At 41.8% G+C, this 16883-nt stretch overlaps 2 protein-coding genes across 8 annotated transcripts; one reads left to right on the top strand and one right to left on the bottom strand.

Moving 5' to 3' along the window:
• The first annotated feature begins 637 nt into the window (after positions 1 to 637).
• Positions 638 to 12279, top strand: cracdlb (cracd like b). Of its 7 annotated transcripts, none has more exons than XM_028954615.1 (13): positions 638 to 688; positions 1332 to 1487; positions 6743 to 6806; positions 6958 to 7114; positions 7685 to 7820; positions 8000 to 8161; positions 8235 to 8297; positions 8426 to 8644; positions 8810 to 10286; positions 10368 to 10409; positions 10721 to 11151; positions 11601 to 11667; positions 11985 to 12279. In XM_028954615.1, the coding sequence occupies exons 3-13, from the start codon at positions 6758 to 6760 to the stop codon at positions 12137 to 12139; spliced, it is 2958 nt and encodes a 985-aa protein (XP_028810448.1). In that variant the 5' UTR covers positions 638 to 688; positions 1332 to 1487; positions 6743 to 6757; the 3' UTR covers positions 12140 to 12279. The 7 variants fall into 7 exon arrangements, with proteins under 7 accessions (XP_028810448.1, XP_028810447.1, XP_028810446.1 ...); XM_028954614.1 differs by lacking the exon at positions 638 to 688 and adding an exon at positions 948 to 1084; XM_028954617.1 differs by lacking the exons at positions 638 to 688; positions 1332 to 1487 and adding an exon at positions 3539 to 4557.
• Positions 12280 to 12481: 202 nt separating this feature from the next.
• On the bottom strand, positions 12482 to 16803 carry unc50 (unc-50 homolog (C. elegans)). Its single transcript, XM_028955075.1, has 6 exons — positions 16688 to 16803; positions 15691 to 15974; positions 14593 to 14713; positions 14252 to 14391; positions 13580 to 13687; positions 12482 to 12988 (listed from the first exon to the last, which is right to left on the bottom strand). Exons 2-6 carry the CDS (start codon positions 15968 to 15970, stop codon positions 12852 to 12854), a joined length of 786 nt encoding a protein of 261 aa, XP_028810908.1. The 5' UTR covers positions 15971 to 15974; positions 16688 to 16803; the 3' UTR covers positions 12482 to 12851.
• Between the last annotated feature and the right edge of the window lie 80 nt (positions 16804 to 16883).

Raw genomic sequence — 16883 nt, 5'->3', positions numbered from 1 at the left:
GGCCTTTTATATATACATATATACATACACACACGCACACACATACATATATATATACACACACACGCACACACTTCTCACAATAAGTTCGGGATACTGTGAGAGACTAAGTGGATGTCATATTTGATTCACTTCAGATATTTTTGGGATCAGGAGGTAATTGTATTGGGGTGATATGCACACCTCATTATGTGTTTTCAATGTAATGGTATCATTGTATACAGGTATAGGCTTTATATTGGGGCCAAAACCAAGAGACACGTTCTGAACGTGGCATCAATTTCAACATTCTGTGTGTATAAAAAGCTGGTATTGTCAGTAAATCATTCCATCCCAAAGAGCCACGAACACACAACGTCACTTAATGGACGAGCAGGGTCACCTGGCCACGGCGCGCCTTCGGGTGACTGCCGGTCGTGATCAGCAGACATGCATCAAGGCACAGAACTACTGGCTGTGTCATCACCCCCCCCACCAGCATAGCCCTGACTTTCTGTTCATGGATATAATGCTCCACCACATCGTGGCAGAATTGTCACAGCTCGACTTCAGGAAGTTGGAGTGCCTCGTAGGCCCCATAGAGCACGTCTGGGACCAGTTGAAGCAGAGACTGAATGACCTGGCAGGACTGTGTGTAGCACTTGTAGAAGAGTGGAACACATTGCCTCAGAACAACATCATGAAGCTGGTGAGGAGCATGAGGCGTCGCTGTCATTGCGGGAAGTGTTTCTTCTGATACATTATTAGTAATATGAAATGGAACTTTTGCTTATTTCGATAAAATTCAGATCAAATAGAAAAAGCACTCATGTAAATAACATTCCTAACTTATTGTGAGTATTGTGTGTGTCTGAGCGGAGCTCCATTCCAAAATGTGGTCACACTTAACAGCCATAAGAGGTCAGTCTTTGGTGATAGTTCACGGCAAACATCTTCATAGTTTTACCTATTCATGAGAAATCAACTCTTGTTCCTCAAGAGTGGCGGAATGAGACACACCACATCAGCGTTTAGTCAGAATAATGATGTTAAGATTTCTATATTTGCACGTTTCCTAGTCATCTTTGTGAGAAATCCATAACTGGTAAGTAAGCATCTTTATAAAGTATTCGTCGTGTCCCCGTCCTATCCCCTCAGAGCAAGAGAACGCGATCAAACACCAACTTTTCTGCTCTTTTACATGTTAAATATTCTGCATGTGCATACAGTGTCCTGTAAATATGTAAGACTTGGAATGAGTGGACTAGGCTAACCTGACTCTGCTAATGAGGATTTTTCAGATTGAACGAGGCGTGTCTTTAGTTATTAGTTCTTTTATTATTTTTTTTAAGGCTTTTGCCTTGCGGAGAATTTGAACTTTAGTGGATTTTGTTGGCGTTAAATCTCCCCTCTGGCCCCCGACCTCGCCCTCCGGAGCGCCGCCTGCCTGCGCGGAAGCGGCCGGCGCAGAAGCCGCCGGCGCGGTGGAGGTGAGCGGACCTGCGCAGGTAGGACGGGGCTTTATTTCCTTTTTTATTTCCTTTACTTCGCCGTGTACGAGGGTCTGTTTACGGGGGTTAGAGTTCCGCTGCGAATTGCCTGTTCGGACGACTTCGTTACGTCACAAAACACCATCATGAATCCATTTGTGAGCCTGAGATGAATGATGGAGTGCAGTCGACATTATAACTTAAACATTGAATATAGTTTGGTATTAGTATGCTAGTATTTCATGGTTCTTTGTGGGTATTATTGAAATGCTCTTGCTGGATAAAAAAACAGTAACAGGAACCAAAAAAAAAATGTTTTTCTCATGAATGAAATGCCATTCGTTGTGACAAGTCTGTGAAGCGTCAATAATAATCACGATCATAACAGTTACATTAATTACCCTCCAACCAGTTTGAACAAAATGAAATGAATATAAAATAATATAATCACATGTTCTGTTATATGCTAACACTGACCTGCGCTTACCACAACATATTAATGTAAAAATATATGTTACATTTTTATTTGTTACATGCGTAATGAACAGTAAGCGTGACGTCCCAAGTTATATATGAAACACTGAGGTTGTGTATATATATAAAAACCTCGCTTTTCTTATTTATTTAATGCAATCGGAGCCAGAAATCGGCCCATTGCCCTAAATGTAAGGAGACTATGCTGGTCCACCAGCTCACCCAGCACTCTGCTTGGAAATCGTGCTGCCAATGCTGGTTTTTCCAGCCACCTCTCACACATTTTGCTGCGCTAATTATTTAGACTGATACAGAAGAGTGTACGGAGCGTAACGACTTAAAGAAAAGAAAGGTGATACTACTGCAGTCCAGATCTGCAGTAAACAGACATGGTCACTTGTTTGAACATTCGTAATATTATAGATTATAATTAACAAATGCACCTTTCTTTTGCTTTTGGTGCCTTGTGGAATAAGAAAGTTTAAGCGCGCGGCTAGGCCATAAATAAGTGGACAGAGCCCATCTCAGCAGATGGTGGGCACTGCCACGTGACTGCAGTTGCAGGGTATTGTCTGTTTCCATGGGAGTGGCCGGCATGCTGCGGAATAATGGCAGTTCAAAGTTCACGTCTTGGAGAAGGCCCACCCGAGTGCAGGAGAAGTTCCTCTGCATCAGTAAAAGGCTGTAAATGATCTCCAGTTATCTTGGCAACTGCAGAATGCCTCTGTTAATGTTTAAATGCCCTCAGCAAGGTGGCGGTTGCTTGAAAGTAAATTTATAATAAAACAGAACATCGAAACCAAAACCAACGTTTCACACAAATGAATGTGTTCAGTGAGAGAGGAGATCTTTGTTCTAATATGGTTTGTGAATGAACTGATTCATATTTTTAATACTCCATTAATTTTCTACTGAAGAATTACATTTTACGGAATTCATCAGACGCCTGTATCAAGAGCGCCTTACAGTAGTGACAGGGACAGTCCCCCTTGAGATGTCTTGCTCAGGGACACAAAGGTAGTAAGTGGGGTTTGAACCTGGGACTTTTTGAGCCTCTGGTTCATAGTGACCTAACACACTAGGCCACCACCACCCTTTCCAAACACTGAAAATGGCATTGGAAAAGGAATTCCATTTATCTGTTTATGGGCTTGCGTCTGTGTAAACATGTTCTTTGTATTTATTTAGTGGATGCTTTTTTTCCACAGCAGCATAGTGTTCAATCAGGTCACAGGAGGAAGACCATAAGAGTTAAGTATAATGCTGAACTAAATAAGTTTATAACCACTATTAAGATATATAAAAACGATTATTATAACTATATGGGGTTTAACCATTTGATTGGTGCTATTTTGTGGAGTGGATTATCTAATGAGAAGCTCATCGTGTTTACATTTACATTTACAGCATTTACCAGACGCCCTTATCCAGAGCGACTTACAATCAGTAGTTACTGGGACAGTCCCCCCCTGGAACAACTTAGGGTTAAGCGTCTTGCTCAGGGACACAATGGTAGTAAGTGGGATTTGAACCTGGGTCTTCTGGTTCATAGGCGAGTTTGTTACCCGCTAGGCTACTATTACCCGGTAGTTGAAGAAATTCAATGTCTAAGAAACAGAGCTGGATCTTAATTACTAATGCTTTTGTCCCAAAAGCTGCTTATCTCTATCTGTGCCATGTTGCTTTGTTTTTATTAATTAGCAATTCTACAGTCATCAAGTCACTTCTACATGTCTGTCACTTCTCTGGTTTCTTCTCATGTTTATCAAATGAAGCAAGTTGGAATTTGAATATATATTTAGCTGGGACCCATTGTCCAATGTGAAAAACAAATTCATGCAAAACACTAACCATCCACAGGACCTGGTTCAGTCTTGAATTGTAAAATTTCAATCTTTTCAATTATAAAAAATTGGTTTGTTGTCTTAAGAAGTACTGTCATGTCATGTATTGTCATGTTCACACTGAGTAAGAGAAAGAAATCAGAAAAAAAACAAACCTTGACTGGAGGTTTGGGTTAGACAGTGTTCTAATAACATTCTTTTTCATCAGTACAGCTGGCTTGGGAAACAAACATCTCCTTTTTATGCAGCAATTTATATCCTTCAGTTTTTCATGAAAAGTTATGAAATCAGTAACTTTAGAGAACACACGTACTGCCACACTGCTGAGAAACAGCTAAGTGAACTGTTCTGAACGAATCTGGTGATAAAATGAAGAGAAATGCGACATGAATGTCTGATTTGATGTAAATAAACACATTTGGACAGACTTGGGATGGGATACGTCCCAGTAATGTCGTTTGATAGAACTTCATTAGAAGGCCTGTGAGGATTAGCCGATGTCCAGACTTGTTTTGATGGAAAACAGAATTAAAAGTGGGGATTATCTTTGCTGTTTGGGTTTGCCGAGAACGGAAGACCTGCCAGCTCTGTCTGCTGGGACCCTCCCTGTTTTCCTCTCACACGCAGGCCAGTTTATATGATGAATGAATTTGCTCGGTGTTCTGTGTACTTTGCCTTATGTCAATACCGTTTATTTATATTTCCATATAATTGAAGACAATGAACTGCAAGTGGAAGAGTATAATTAGAGTTCACCTGCTGGATCAAGGGTAAAATTTACCTTTTAACCTGTACTACCTGTAATATTGGCTTCAAAATCAGGTTGGTGGTACTCACACACATTTTGGCTGAATGTTTGCTTTGGCTCAGGTTGATTCATTTGCAAAATGTGATTTGTATTTATATTTAATTCATATTTACTGTTTGCTGTTACCTGCTTTTCCTTATGTTTATATTTTGTATTGTAGACATATTACTTTATTTCTTTTTCCCCTCACTTCAGACTAGTCTATTCTTTACTTTAAGCTGTCATTTTAGATTTTATTAGTCTTAGTCGCATCCATCAAGTGTCAGTAATGCAATTCTATTTAACCCAACCAACATAGTACCTAGTTGAACAAAAAAAAAATTAAATCATGGAAACAGGAAATAGAAATACTGCATATGTATTGAAAATGAAGAGACATTTTAGAATAGTTTTTATTTTGTAAACCATATTTAGTATAATTTTATTTGTCAACAATATTACATGATGTATTTTGCAGTGTTTTGAAAATATCGATACAGCAATATATTGTGATATTTTATGTGGTGATATTGTATCGATACAGGGACATCAAATATTGACATTCTGCTTATAAAAATATGATGCTGGCTCAGTCCTCTACAAGCACCTCAATGGCCTTAAATAACTGACTGGGCAATTAAATATCTTCTTTTCAATCTCATGCATTTTATCCACTAGTTCAGTTAGTTCAAATCCAGATCGTACACAGCATCTTGTATTCAGCTGTTTTTTACCTTTTCAGTAAACTGTAGAATATCGCAATATGCAGAGGACACATTTTGTTGTGTGCACCGTGCGCTGTGCTGCAGTGTATCACAATGACAATCATTTCACTTTCAATGAGACAGGGTTTTCCATCATACAAAATGAGGAATTTGTGTGTGTGAGAGTGTGAAGACTTAAACTCTGCTCATAAAAAGTTTGTTTTCTGGGTTGATAGAAAAAAAGAACACAGAGAGTAAACTGGCAAGCGGTTCTTTCCTGCTTTTCTCTATTTATGTAAATCCTGAGGACGTGCTTGATCTGACATTAGCGAAAAAGCCCCATGCGCTACATCTATTGTATCGCTTTGAAAATAGGGCTAAGAAGGGAGCGTACGTGCGTGAAGCAGTGGCTGAAAATAATCCTCTCTCTGCGGGCAAGCATCACAACAGCAGAGATGGAAAAAAAGGCCAGATATGTCACCGGAGGCCACCAGGGACATGCCAGCAGCATGTGTGCCCCTTTCAGGTTTACCGTCTCGGCAATGGCGGGGAGTAACTCCGGGTAACTCAGCGCAGGTGCCAGCTTACGCTCCCCAAACAGACCGGGCCTGGGTCCGTGTTTGCCTCCCTTTCAGTACCCTCAATAGGTAATGGGATAGGGCTCCGGCGCAGACAAAGGCCTCTGTTGTTTATTATTGTTATACGTTCATTTATCAGTTGTCCTTCCCAGCCCGGGGCGAGTCGGCCGTTGGCCTGGATGCACGTTTCAGACCTTCTCTCAGGCACTTCCTGGGTGACTCTGTGAGCAGTGGATGTGTGGAGCTCCGAGTCGGGTGGCTTTGTCCCCCAGGATTTAAGGCGGGACGAGCCTGGGAGAGGAGTCAAGCCCAGACAGGCTGTCTCTGTGCTATTTAATGCCACACCACGCCACCCGGAGCCCTGCTAGGCAACCGAAGCAAAGTCTGCCGAGGCCTGTAGTCAGATGAGGGAGCTGGTGGAGATGTAGTAATTCATCTACCTTCTTATGTGAAATCAGTAGGTTTCATCTGAACTTGATAGAGCAGCGTGCGCATGATGCAGATTCAGCAGGAGCAGCTAAATCAGTGCAACACCACTAACACGTTCCTAAGCAAATCATGGAATGTGTAATGGGATTTTGTGGTTGGACAGATGTTGATGGTCAAATGAACAAAACAGGAGGTCCTTCTACAAATTACTCATTGGGGTACCTGTAATGCCTGCATTATATATATATTAAGCCTTACCTTGGGGCATTCGTCAATTACTTCTTCACACCTGAACATAAAACAGGTTTTAAGTAAATATGCCAACATATGACATAATATTTGCATTATACATAATTATGCACACACACACACACACACACAAGAACCATGCTTTTATTTGATTTAAAAAATCTGTCATGATCTTTTTTTATTGTGACCTATGTGTCTCACTATGCAGCTAATCAGAAAAAACATGGAAAGCAACTCGGGAGAGTCAGATGGCAACACAGAAGAACTCACAGGTCAGAGGTCCTTCATTCTCACGTTTGAAGCACTATGAAACCAAGCAGCCCTGTGAATAATTGACACTCTGCAAACACTGTAGCATCTGTGAGATGCAAGCAGATTAAGGGAGCAATTGCAGGCCATAATAATCTCATCAGTTTTTTCCAGGACGTAAGAAGTCCAGGTTTAAGGCCCTGAAGACCCGCCTGTTTGGAAAACTGAAGAGGAAGGACAGTGAGGGGCTGATGAAACAGAGTCAGTCCGCAAGTGACATGACCGCTCCGCAGAGAGGCAGAGAGGGATACGACTCCGAAGAGGACTTCCTGTAAGAGCACAGAGCCTGTAGCACCATGTGAAATTTTATGAATGTAACAACATCATTTACATCAGCATGTTGGAATGCAAGGGTCCTGTCAAACAGATGATGTCAAATTATATTATGAAGTCATGGAGGTAAAACATTATGGAATCTGTTAGCAGGCAAGTGCAAATTAACCATTTTATGGGTTTGTACGCATTTGGTGAACTGCAGAAATATGCAGACACACAAAAATATGCACACACACACACAACACACAATTGTCCTTAGCATCTGTAGATGCAGCTGTAAATATATATAAAACCTTCCCTGCTGATTGTCAGGTTGAGGTTGGGAAATTCCTTCACACTAGCAGAAATGCAGACCTGGTTGGCTGAAAGAAGGCATTCTAGGATGTTTTTCATGAATCTAATTCGGCAGCATTTTTTTTTTCCTCAGTTCACCAGTCACTAAGCTGTAGACCAGAAGACAATTTTGCACCCTGGTTACCTCAATTAACTGCTTGATTTATCGTTCATAGCTCCTTAGTAGCCACCGACAGATGATCCAATAATAGATCCCCTGACATTTCCGCAGGTACCCAAAGGGGACATTGGGCTCCAGAGCACTGTCTCATGACAGCATCTTCCTGGCTGACCAGACGCAGAGCTCTGCTGAGCCAACTCGAGTGTTATCTCAGGAGAACGTCCACGACAAAATAAAGGCCTTACAGGTGAGTAATTCAGCAGGATTTGAACTGACCTCAGCAAAACCTTATTAGATACAATACAGCATTTATGTGCTTTTCAGACATTAGCAGCATTAAAATGCCAGTAGTTGCATTAATGTATTCCCGGAAATTCCGAGATGTGCTGATTTGCTTTTCTAATGGTTTGAAATGTAAACTGGCAGCTGAAGCTGCAGCAGCAGAACCTGCGTCTGGGGCCGGCTCCCCTCCGGATCCCCACCAAACGATTCGAGGATTCTGGTACAACTTCGGAGGATGACGGTTTGCCTAACAGCCCCCCAGAAGTGTCTTTTCAGGATGGGCCAACACGTGGAGCACCTTACAAAGTACCCAAATCAATATCCAACATGTGCATAATATCATTGCAAATAATTTATGTATTGATCACTGCTTCCACAGTTTCCTGACAGGCACCACAGTTCTTTAAGTCTGGCTGGCACAGGAAGTGAAGAGGAAGAACAGGTAAATAAAGTTGTATGTCAGGATAGAAGGTAGCTTTATGGAGATCAGATTTTGTCTTCTTCTTTTTTGTCTTCTTCATATACACTGACTAAAGACCCAAATCCGAAATCTCTAACAAACCCCCTCAGGCTCCATCATGGTCTTTATCAAGACCACTGTCGCCTGTGTCATGCCTGTCCTCGCCCCCCTCCAGTCCAATACCTCCTGCAGTTCCTGATTCTCTTGGCATTGACTTCAGCAGCCCCGCCCAGTTCACACCCAGCCTGGACACGTCAGCTGCCCGCCACCGCATGGCAGTAAAACCCAGGAAACAGCGGGCCAGCAATAAGGGAAAAAGGGGGCCAGCAGTAAGATCTTGAAATGCTTTATCTCACATTTAGAACAGTAAACATCCAAGATGCCTTCAAACCAATTTTGCAGAGTGGAGAAACAACCATCGTTGAAGCCAATTAATAAGTCGATTTTAGGATCGATTTCATTGGTTATTACTATTCATGCCTCTCCTTTTTCAGACTGTCTACAGGTCCCGTTCAGAGAGCATGCATGATCTGAGCATCACCTTGTCTGAAGGAGAGGAGCTTGTGGATGAGGTGATTGATCTGCCCATGCCGGCCGGCCGAGTTCGTGCTCACTCAGTCCAGATCATGAAGAGTGAGACAGAAAGCCATAATTCCTTTGAGACGGATCCAGCACCTTTGCCCCTGTCAATGCATGTGCTGGACCTAGAAAATCCAATCCCGGGCTTTGGTTCTGGGCCTGACATTACTGAGAATGAAGACCCAAGACAGAAGCAGCTTGAAGAATTGGTCATAACCAATCCGCTGTTCCTCAAACCCATGCCGCAAGAGCTGATAAAATCAGAACCTTCTAGTAGGACTGCATCTATCAAAGAGGTCTCTGTAGATGAGCTTACAGTGGATGTTGATGAACCTATGTCAAATGACAACTCAATGGCGGTAGATCTCCATGTGTGTCAGGAGAAGAGAGAGAATACTGGCACCTACATCACTCAAACCCTAGAACCTGTGAACCCTGAGCAGGATTTAGATGTCTTAAGTCAATATGAGCTGCCTTTGACATCCACAGAAGCTGTGGCGATCATGGCATGTGGAGAAAAGACAGACAAAATGGTTTCGAACCCAACAGCCAAAGATCCTCATCCAACAGGATCCCCCACCAAATATCGACCAATCCCAGCACCTCGTGCCAGAAAGTCACCCCTGGGACCCCATGACCCTATTTCTCAGAGGGAATCCTCTGAATTTTCAGGTAATGAGACTGATGAGCACAATTTTAGCACCACAGCGAATCCTCTTTTAGTGGAAGCTTCTAAGATAGACAATAAAGCATCAGGATCTTTTCGCTTTCCTATCTCATCAGCCCAGCGTCGATCCAGGACAAGTGAAAGTAGTGAAGGCGAGTCTGTGGACAATCCAGAGGAGCCACCCAAGACCCTACTGACCTTTAATGAACAAGATATGACCTTGGACATTTCAGAAGATGAGAGGCGTAAGGAGGCACAGTGGAACCTTCTGACAACTGCTGGAAAGAGAGCCACAGCAACCAGTCCTGTCAGCAGAGCAACAGGAAAGCCAGAAGAAACTGTGCTGGAGATGAAGGAGGCTGGAAATAAGGAAAAGACCAGCAATGCAGAGGAGGAAAGTAGAAGTGCTTTTGGGGTGAAGCTGCGCACCACCTCCATGTCTCTGAGATATCGCGCTGAAGTTGCCCAGACTGAAGCCACCTTGAAGCGCCACAGTTTAGAGGCAGGCTCTGTGAGATCCATCTCGGAAAACTTGTCAATTGGCCATGCGGAACCCGCACAAACTTCTCATCCTTGCAGAGATGAGGGCAGTCACTTCAAAAGAGATCAACAAATCACGCACCTCAGAAGCAGCCTCTCCTTGACCTCTGAAAGCAGAAGCACAGTCGTGTCACCAGCAGGGGACATCCAAAGCAAAGAGGCTTCCAGAACTCTCAGACATTTAGGTGAGTGTCATGTGATCCCGTGCTGATTAACTGTGTCAGTGGAAAGAGTTCAAATTTGGCCATATGGTTTTTATCTTTTAGATGATACTGACCTGCAGGCAAAAGACCAAATTGCAGATGCAGGTAAAATATTTTAAGCTGTAAGACAAGTCTTGGAACTCAAACATTCTACCACCAGTGATTTTGTAAATTCAGACTTAAGCATGCAGAATAAGCAAATCCAGAATAATCAAATCATGTTACCCAGAGTGAAAAAAGTGAAAAGTGAAATGGAAGGTTGGCTTCTGGAGTTCACAGGAGACAAATTTCCCTAATATGCATAAAGATGCAAAGAGTTTTGCTAATCAATGTGAATCTAAGTTTCCACTGTGGTCCAAATCAATGGGTACTCTTAAATCATACTGACAATTTCAGTCTTTTCTGTCCTTGCCAAGGTTCCAGACCTTCACTAAGAACATCCAGAGAACCAGAGGGCCTGAGTTTGGAACCTGTTTGGATGAGCATGGCGCGAGAGAAAACCAGGAGCCACCAGCAGCAACACAGCAGCAAGGCCATGATGGAAACCTCAACTCCTCCACAACAGTCGGCCCCAAGGTCATCCATGCAACCCAAACCCCCGGCCAGAACGAATCAACTGACCCTCCAGCCACAGCATCCAGTACAGCCAGCTGCCAAACCAACACCTACCGCAACTCAGTCCGCCACTCAAACACCAACGTTGCCAAAGCCGTTTCCTCGAACGCCATCTGATAAACCTGCCTTGGCCAAGTGGAGAACAGAAATGGCTTCTGTCAGCCAAGGCAAGACTGAGAGCACCGCATTGGTTGAGCAGAAGAAAGATGGACTAAACGTGACAGAACATAAGGTAAAGCATCAAACGCTGCAAATAATGCACTGAAGACACTTGTCAATGTAATGCTTAATGTAATGTAATGGTGCATTTTTCATTGCCGGGTAAAACTGTATTTTCAGTGACACCTAGTGGTTGATTTGCAAGTAAAAACTGTAAAGTTCAGCATTGAAAGTGAAAGCAAAGTGATGGTCATTGTGAAGCACAGCAAAAAGTGACACAACAAAATGTGTCCTCTGTATTTAACCATCACCCTTGGTGAGCAGTGGGCTTCATGAACGGCGCCCGAGGAGCAGTGTGTGGGGACGGTACATTGCTCAGTGGCACCTTGGCGGCTCGGGATTCGACCCAGCAACCTTTCGATTACGGGTCCGCTTCCTTACCCACTACCCTGATATTGGTGTTTTTTGAGAAACTGTGTCATATATATAAAAATAGAGAATAATGACACGATTACTCCCCAGAAATTCCACACTAGCTGCAAGCCAGAGACTACAGATGGAGAATGGTCCAATCACATCTCAAAACCAGGTACTCTGCCCATGTTTTTGTGAAAATACATATTTTATATTTTTTACCATAATCAAACCATATATCCATAAAATTGTTTTATGTTGATATTGTAGTGCATTTGGTTTTTGTATATGTATCATTTTCTCTCCCCTCCTCCCCCTAAATTATGCGTTACGTGCCATTGAATTGAAATATATTGTAGTTGGTAAACTGAGTTGAGGAAAAAAACGCATAATAGACAACATGCAGCTACCATTTGTTCGGCCAGTGAAAATTTACAAGCCCACAAACCAACGTAATTATTGTCTTCTAAATATACTTTTGTTTCCCCTCAGCACTGTCAACCGCCACCAACTTAGAGTCACATTTGTCCTCCCCGGCAGTGGCACAGCAGCTGCAGCAGCAGCCGACAGCAGAACACAGTCAGCCATCATGGATGGCGCTGGCCAAAAGGAAGTCTATGGCCTGGAGTGACAAAAGCATGGACTGACAGAGCATTCAGACGAAATAAAAATTGAAGAGCTTGTACATTAACGTTATTACTATTTCTATTTAGGCCAATCAATAAAATTCTAAATTTATAGTCCTTGGATTTCCATGTAATGGAATTAAAAACCACTCTTTAAGAGACTAGAGAGTATTTTTTCATTGTTGCTCATACACTTACGCCAGTTCCATATTATGACCTAAAATAATGTCTGACCAACCACTGATTCTGATAAAGTGTTAAAAGAGTATAAAGACGCTCAAATTTCCCTATGAATTAACAAGTGGTATAGCCCATTGCCTCACTACTGTACTTTACCTGACGCAAAAAAAACTGGAGGTAGAAAACAGTAAAAACCTCTTTATTGAAGGTGTTTTTTTATTTTTTGAGAAACAGGAATGTACACTCAGAAAAAGAGACCTCAGACCTGATAATCATCTGCACCACTCACCATTCATTCTGACTGATGCTTTTTTGGTCTCCTATTCTCCACCACGCATATTTAACATATTATTTAAAGCACTCACAATTTATTTCTTTTTTTTAATCTACAATCTCCATGTTATTTACAAAGTATACAAAATCCACAGCACGCTCTGCAAAAGAAAGTCACGTAAAGTACGTCTCCCGACTTGCACAGCGTTTCCATGACGAGGTCCTTTCACAGCCCAAAACAGTTCAGGGCTGCATGACCCTTCCACACATGATTTCCTCCTTACTGGACCCTGTACTTGTAGAACCAGCAGAGTCCCTTGGTGAAGTTCCACCCAAGCGAGATGGAAAGAACATATAACAAGACGAGCAGAGCGAACGGATAGAGCAGTAACACTGTGTTTTTCAGGAACGGTAGAGCTGTGGACAGAGATGAGGAAAATTAAACCAAGCACTGTTCGAGATCACCTTATACTGAGAAAATGTCCGTTTCCATGTGTCCTCACAGAGACAAACAGCCATAGTGCAAACCTGATTTAATACACTGAAACCTTTAAATATTATGAATAAAACCTGACTTATAACTTATATGTAAATTACGTTACATTTTATTTTCTTAACAGGGCCTGATTAAAATATATCTGTAAAATTGTATATCTTACCTTACCTTGTACATAAGTATATACTAAAGTTTAGGGTTAGAAAGCATGGAATATGTTATCTGCATTGTTTTAAACATTGTCACATGGTCCCTAATCTACATGGCACTGAAATCAAAGTCAAAGTCCACTTTATTGTCATCTCACTATATACAAGTACACAGAGAGACGATATTGCGAAGCTTTGGAGATTCACAGTGTGCAAAAAGACATATTGCAAACGGAATAACACACAACATAAAACATGACAAGGGACATGATGGACATTATGCGCTGACACATAAATATAGCGTGTTACAGTAAAAACCGGAGAAAACATTACATTAGCCATTATAGACTTCATCTGACTCACCACTGTAGCCCAAGAAGGTGATGTAGATGTAGTAGCCAATGGCAGTCAGCCACAGTGTGTTGCCCACAAAGTAACCCAGGAACCAGTCTGAGTTTATGACAACGATATCTGAGAGAGACGAACAGAAACAAAAGGCATGGAAGTTAAATCCCGCTGAGGCTGGGTATCTGCAATATGATCCATGTTATGAATAATCATGGTGATATGACGCAGTACTAGATGCTACCATGTGTATTACTGTGCAAAATACCAGTGAAAACTAAACGACTCTTTATCTACGCTGCAAGCAATTTTGTCAAAAAAAAAAAAAAACCTCAAACATCGAGCAACATTTGATTTACCCAAAACATTTAACACAGAATTTCCTTACTTTCGTGAAACAATGGTATTGTGTATATGGAAAAAGACTCTGTTCTGCTATTGTTCTCCTAGCAGCAATCCAATTTTCGTTAGTTTATAGTTATAGGGCGACACCTAGTTCTCTAGATATTCACTTTTGTTTTTAATCATTATTATTTTTATGTTCTTCCTGAACTATTAGTGTTGGGAAGATGAAAAATTAATTAGCTGTAATTAGCTTCACTACCACCTAAAACTTGCACAGTACTGTTTAAACAATGGCCACATGATAAATATAATATAATCAACGCATTCATGAAATTCTGCACTCACGGTTTATGAAAAACAGCTGCAGAAAATGCAATATGACCAGCAGAGGGTAGAAGGCATTGAGGTGCACATCAAAAGCATAACCCCATTCCACATCGTAGTCTCGGCTCGGCTGTTTCATCAGATATTTATTAGTCACCACCCTGGAGTGGAAAATGTGAAGATCATCCTCTTACACTCTGTCTCAGTACTAGATGCTGATCCAATATTCATTAAAGTAGAAATGGACTGAGAACGTCAGACAAAATCAACTAATGTAATGAACTGTAATTTTTACCAAAACACACATAAGACAAGATCTACACACAGAAGCACTTATTAGATACACGTTATAACCTTCTCACCACATAAGTGTAGATATAAGGAGTCCAACACCAATGCAGTCGATGAACACAACCCACAGCAGCAGCTTTAAGGTCTCCACAAAGTCCATGTCCAACACAAAACCAAAGCCCATAGTGGAAACTACAGAACAGGGAAACAGGGTCAGTCACTTACTTTGGGACAATTCTCGACATTTTGATAATGCAAGTTATTTTATCCCCATAACTAGTGGTCAGAACTATGAAGAAGTGTTTTACTACTGGGTACTTCAATATAAAGTTATGACAAACTTGCCATGTGATGCACGGGAATCAGTTAAAACCAACTTCCACAGTAAAATTCTGTGAACTCTACAAGCACCAAATATTTCAAATGTCAAAACTGTGCAACACTTCAATAAAATAATGTTTATGCAACACCAATATATGTAACATACAATATATGTAATATGGGCAGTGGTGGCCTAGCGGTTAAGGAAGTGGCCCCCTTAATCAGAAGGTTGCTGGTTCGAGTCCCGATCCGCCAAGGTGCCACTGAGGTACCATTGAGCAAAGCACCATTCGCACACACTGCTCACTAAGGGTGATGGGTTAAAGGCAGAGGACACATTTCACTGTGTGTGCTGTGCTATCACAATGACAATCACTTCACTTTATCTTAACTAAAATGACCAAGATGGTGTGATTGCACGAGACAACAATGTCATTGGTTTAAAAGCTACACAAGTGCTGTTAAGTTTAACATATGATAGCCAGAACTAAGAGTTAAAATGTGGTGCCTTGTATGAATATATTTTTTATTAAGCCTGATACACTATTCAATATAACGTATATAATCTAAACTTTGAATGTCTGGGTTATGATTATAATACGCTTTGAATTTCATTTAAATTAGTAAAGATTTTACAATGCGAGAGGTAACCTTCATCTTTTTCTCATTTTCCAGAGAATCGCCCTTTGGATTAACCTGCAATATCATAATTTTTACATAACTAATAATAAAAACAGCAATAATTGAATTATGATGAGAGGGTGGACTATAACAAACGGCCGTTTTTACATGCACCACAGAGAGTTCATCACAAGATCTCCCTCTTTCCCCACCCATAGTGTACTAACCACACAGCCAGACACTGAGCAAAACCAGAAAAGCAGGGTCGTCCCGAGCCCACTGGTCCTTGGTCTGCTTGCGGTAGTGGAAGTTGCGATAGACCCTCTGGGGCGAGGTGAACAGGTAGAGCATCTGCCACACGGCGAACTCGAAGTCCATCTGCTTGATGTGCAGCAGCCGCCGCAGGTACTTGTAGCGCTTGGCGCCGGCTGTGTGGCGAGCGGCGTCGCGGCTGTTCAGGGCCCCGTTGCCTTGGCTCAGTGGATTGTAGGAGGTGGTGGGCAACATGGTGCTGGGTGACGAGGGACGGGGGGTGAAAGTGAGCGTGAGAAATCTGATATGATACGAGGACGCTACACAACAGATTCACTGCAGAACAGACACACTGAATACATTCAAATGATTCAATCCAAACTACCAGGCTTTAACTTGAACCAAAATCCATGAAAGAATGAACTTATTTCCCATATACACATGCTTACTTACGGTTTAATAACTGTAATCAATGCTGTGTGGTATTAATACAGGGTAGTAACTGGGTTTCTACGTAATATTACATCCCTCCAGTTATGGGACATGCATACAACTTCAATATACATACAGTGTATAGACTAATTAGAAAAATACAGTAGTAATGACACTGAATTAACAATAATTATGTGATGAACCTGAACCAGTGGTTTAAAGCTGATCAGCAGCTAATCAGAGTAGGAACCCAAGACACTATCTAACATGAGTAAAATAATACAAGGAGTAGGAAGAAAAGAAAATTTTGTCAGCTAAAGAATTTATCATTAGACGACATTATTACCTAATACCCGGTGTTGTAGAGAGTGGCCATAATTTTGATCATTTATAGAAACACTCCCAGGTCGAGGCAGCCTAGATGCTAATGCTAATGTGCAGCACTGTTGACATGATTTGAATGGTCGTTTCAGCGCCGACACGCTGGCATTTTTGACAGACAACACATGAAAACATTAGAAATCCAGCACACGAACTCACCTGCGAAACCAGCCCCCCACCCAAACGTGGCCGTACTAAGCAGCTCCGCTTCCAGTTACTGACAACACAAGAGAAAACTTCCTGTCTCGAAGTGAACACGTCCACACCGGAAGCGCTCACGTCTAGTCCCATTGCCTTGTGGGAAATGTATGCACTAAGGGCCATGCTCATAATTCGTGTAATACATTAAAATTGT

The sequence above is a fragment of the Denticeps clupeoides genome, chromosome 15 (assembly GCF_900700375.1).
Source record: "Denticeps clupeoides chromosome 15, fDenClu1.1, whole genome shotgun sequence".
NCBI lineage: Eukaryota > Metazoa > Chordata > Actinopteri > Clupeiformes > Denticipitidae > Denticeps > Denticeps clupeoides.
The sequence above is the reverse complement of the archived record's forward strand: the minus strand, read 5'-3'. Positions and strand labels throughout refer to the sequence as shown.

Excerpts from the sequence above, each read along its gene's own strand:
- cracdlb (XM_028954613.1), top strand. The coding sequence starts at position 6,725 with ATGTGTCTCACTATGCAGCTAATCAGAAAAAACATGGAAAGCAACTCG. Across the intron at positions 7,115-7,684 it reads GACTCCGAAGAGGACTTCCT|GTACCCAAAGGGGACATTGG; the intron begins GTAAGAGCACAG and ends ACATTTCCGCAG. Across the intron at positions 10,287-10,367 it reads CAGAACTCTCAGACATTTAG|ATGATACTGACCTGCAGGCA; the intron begins GTGAGTGTCATG and ends TTTATCTTTTAG.
- unc50 (XM_028955075.1), bottom strand. The coding sequence starts at position 15,970 with ATGTTGCCCACCACCTCCTACAATCCACTGAGCCAAGGCAACGGGGCC. Across the intron at positions 14,392-14,592 it reads CTTATATCTACACTTATGTG|GGTGGTGACTAATAAATATC; the intron begins GTGAGAAGGTTA and ends TTTCCACTCCAG. Across the intron at positions 12,989-13,579 it reads CACCTTCTTGGGCTACAGTG|CTCTACCGTTCCTGAAAAAC; the intron begins GTGAGTCAGATG and ends CTCTGTCCACAG.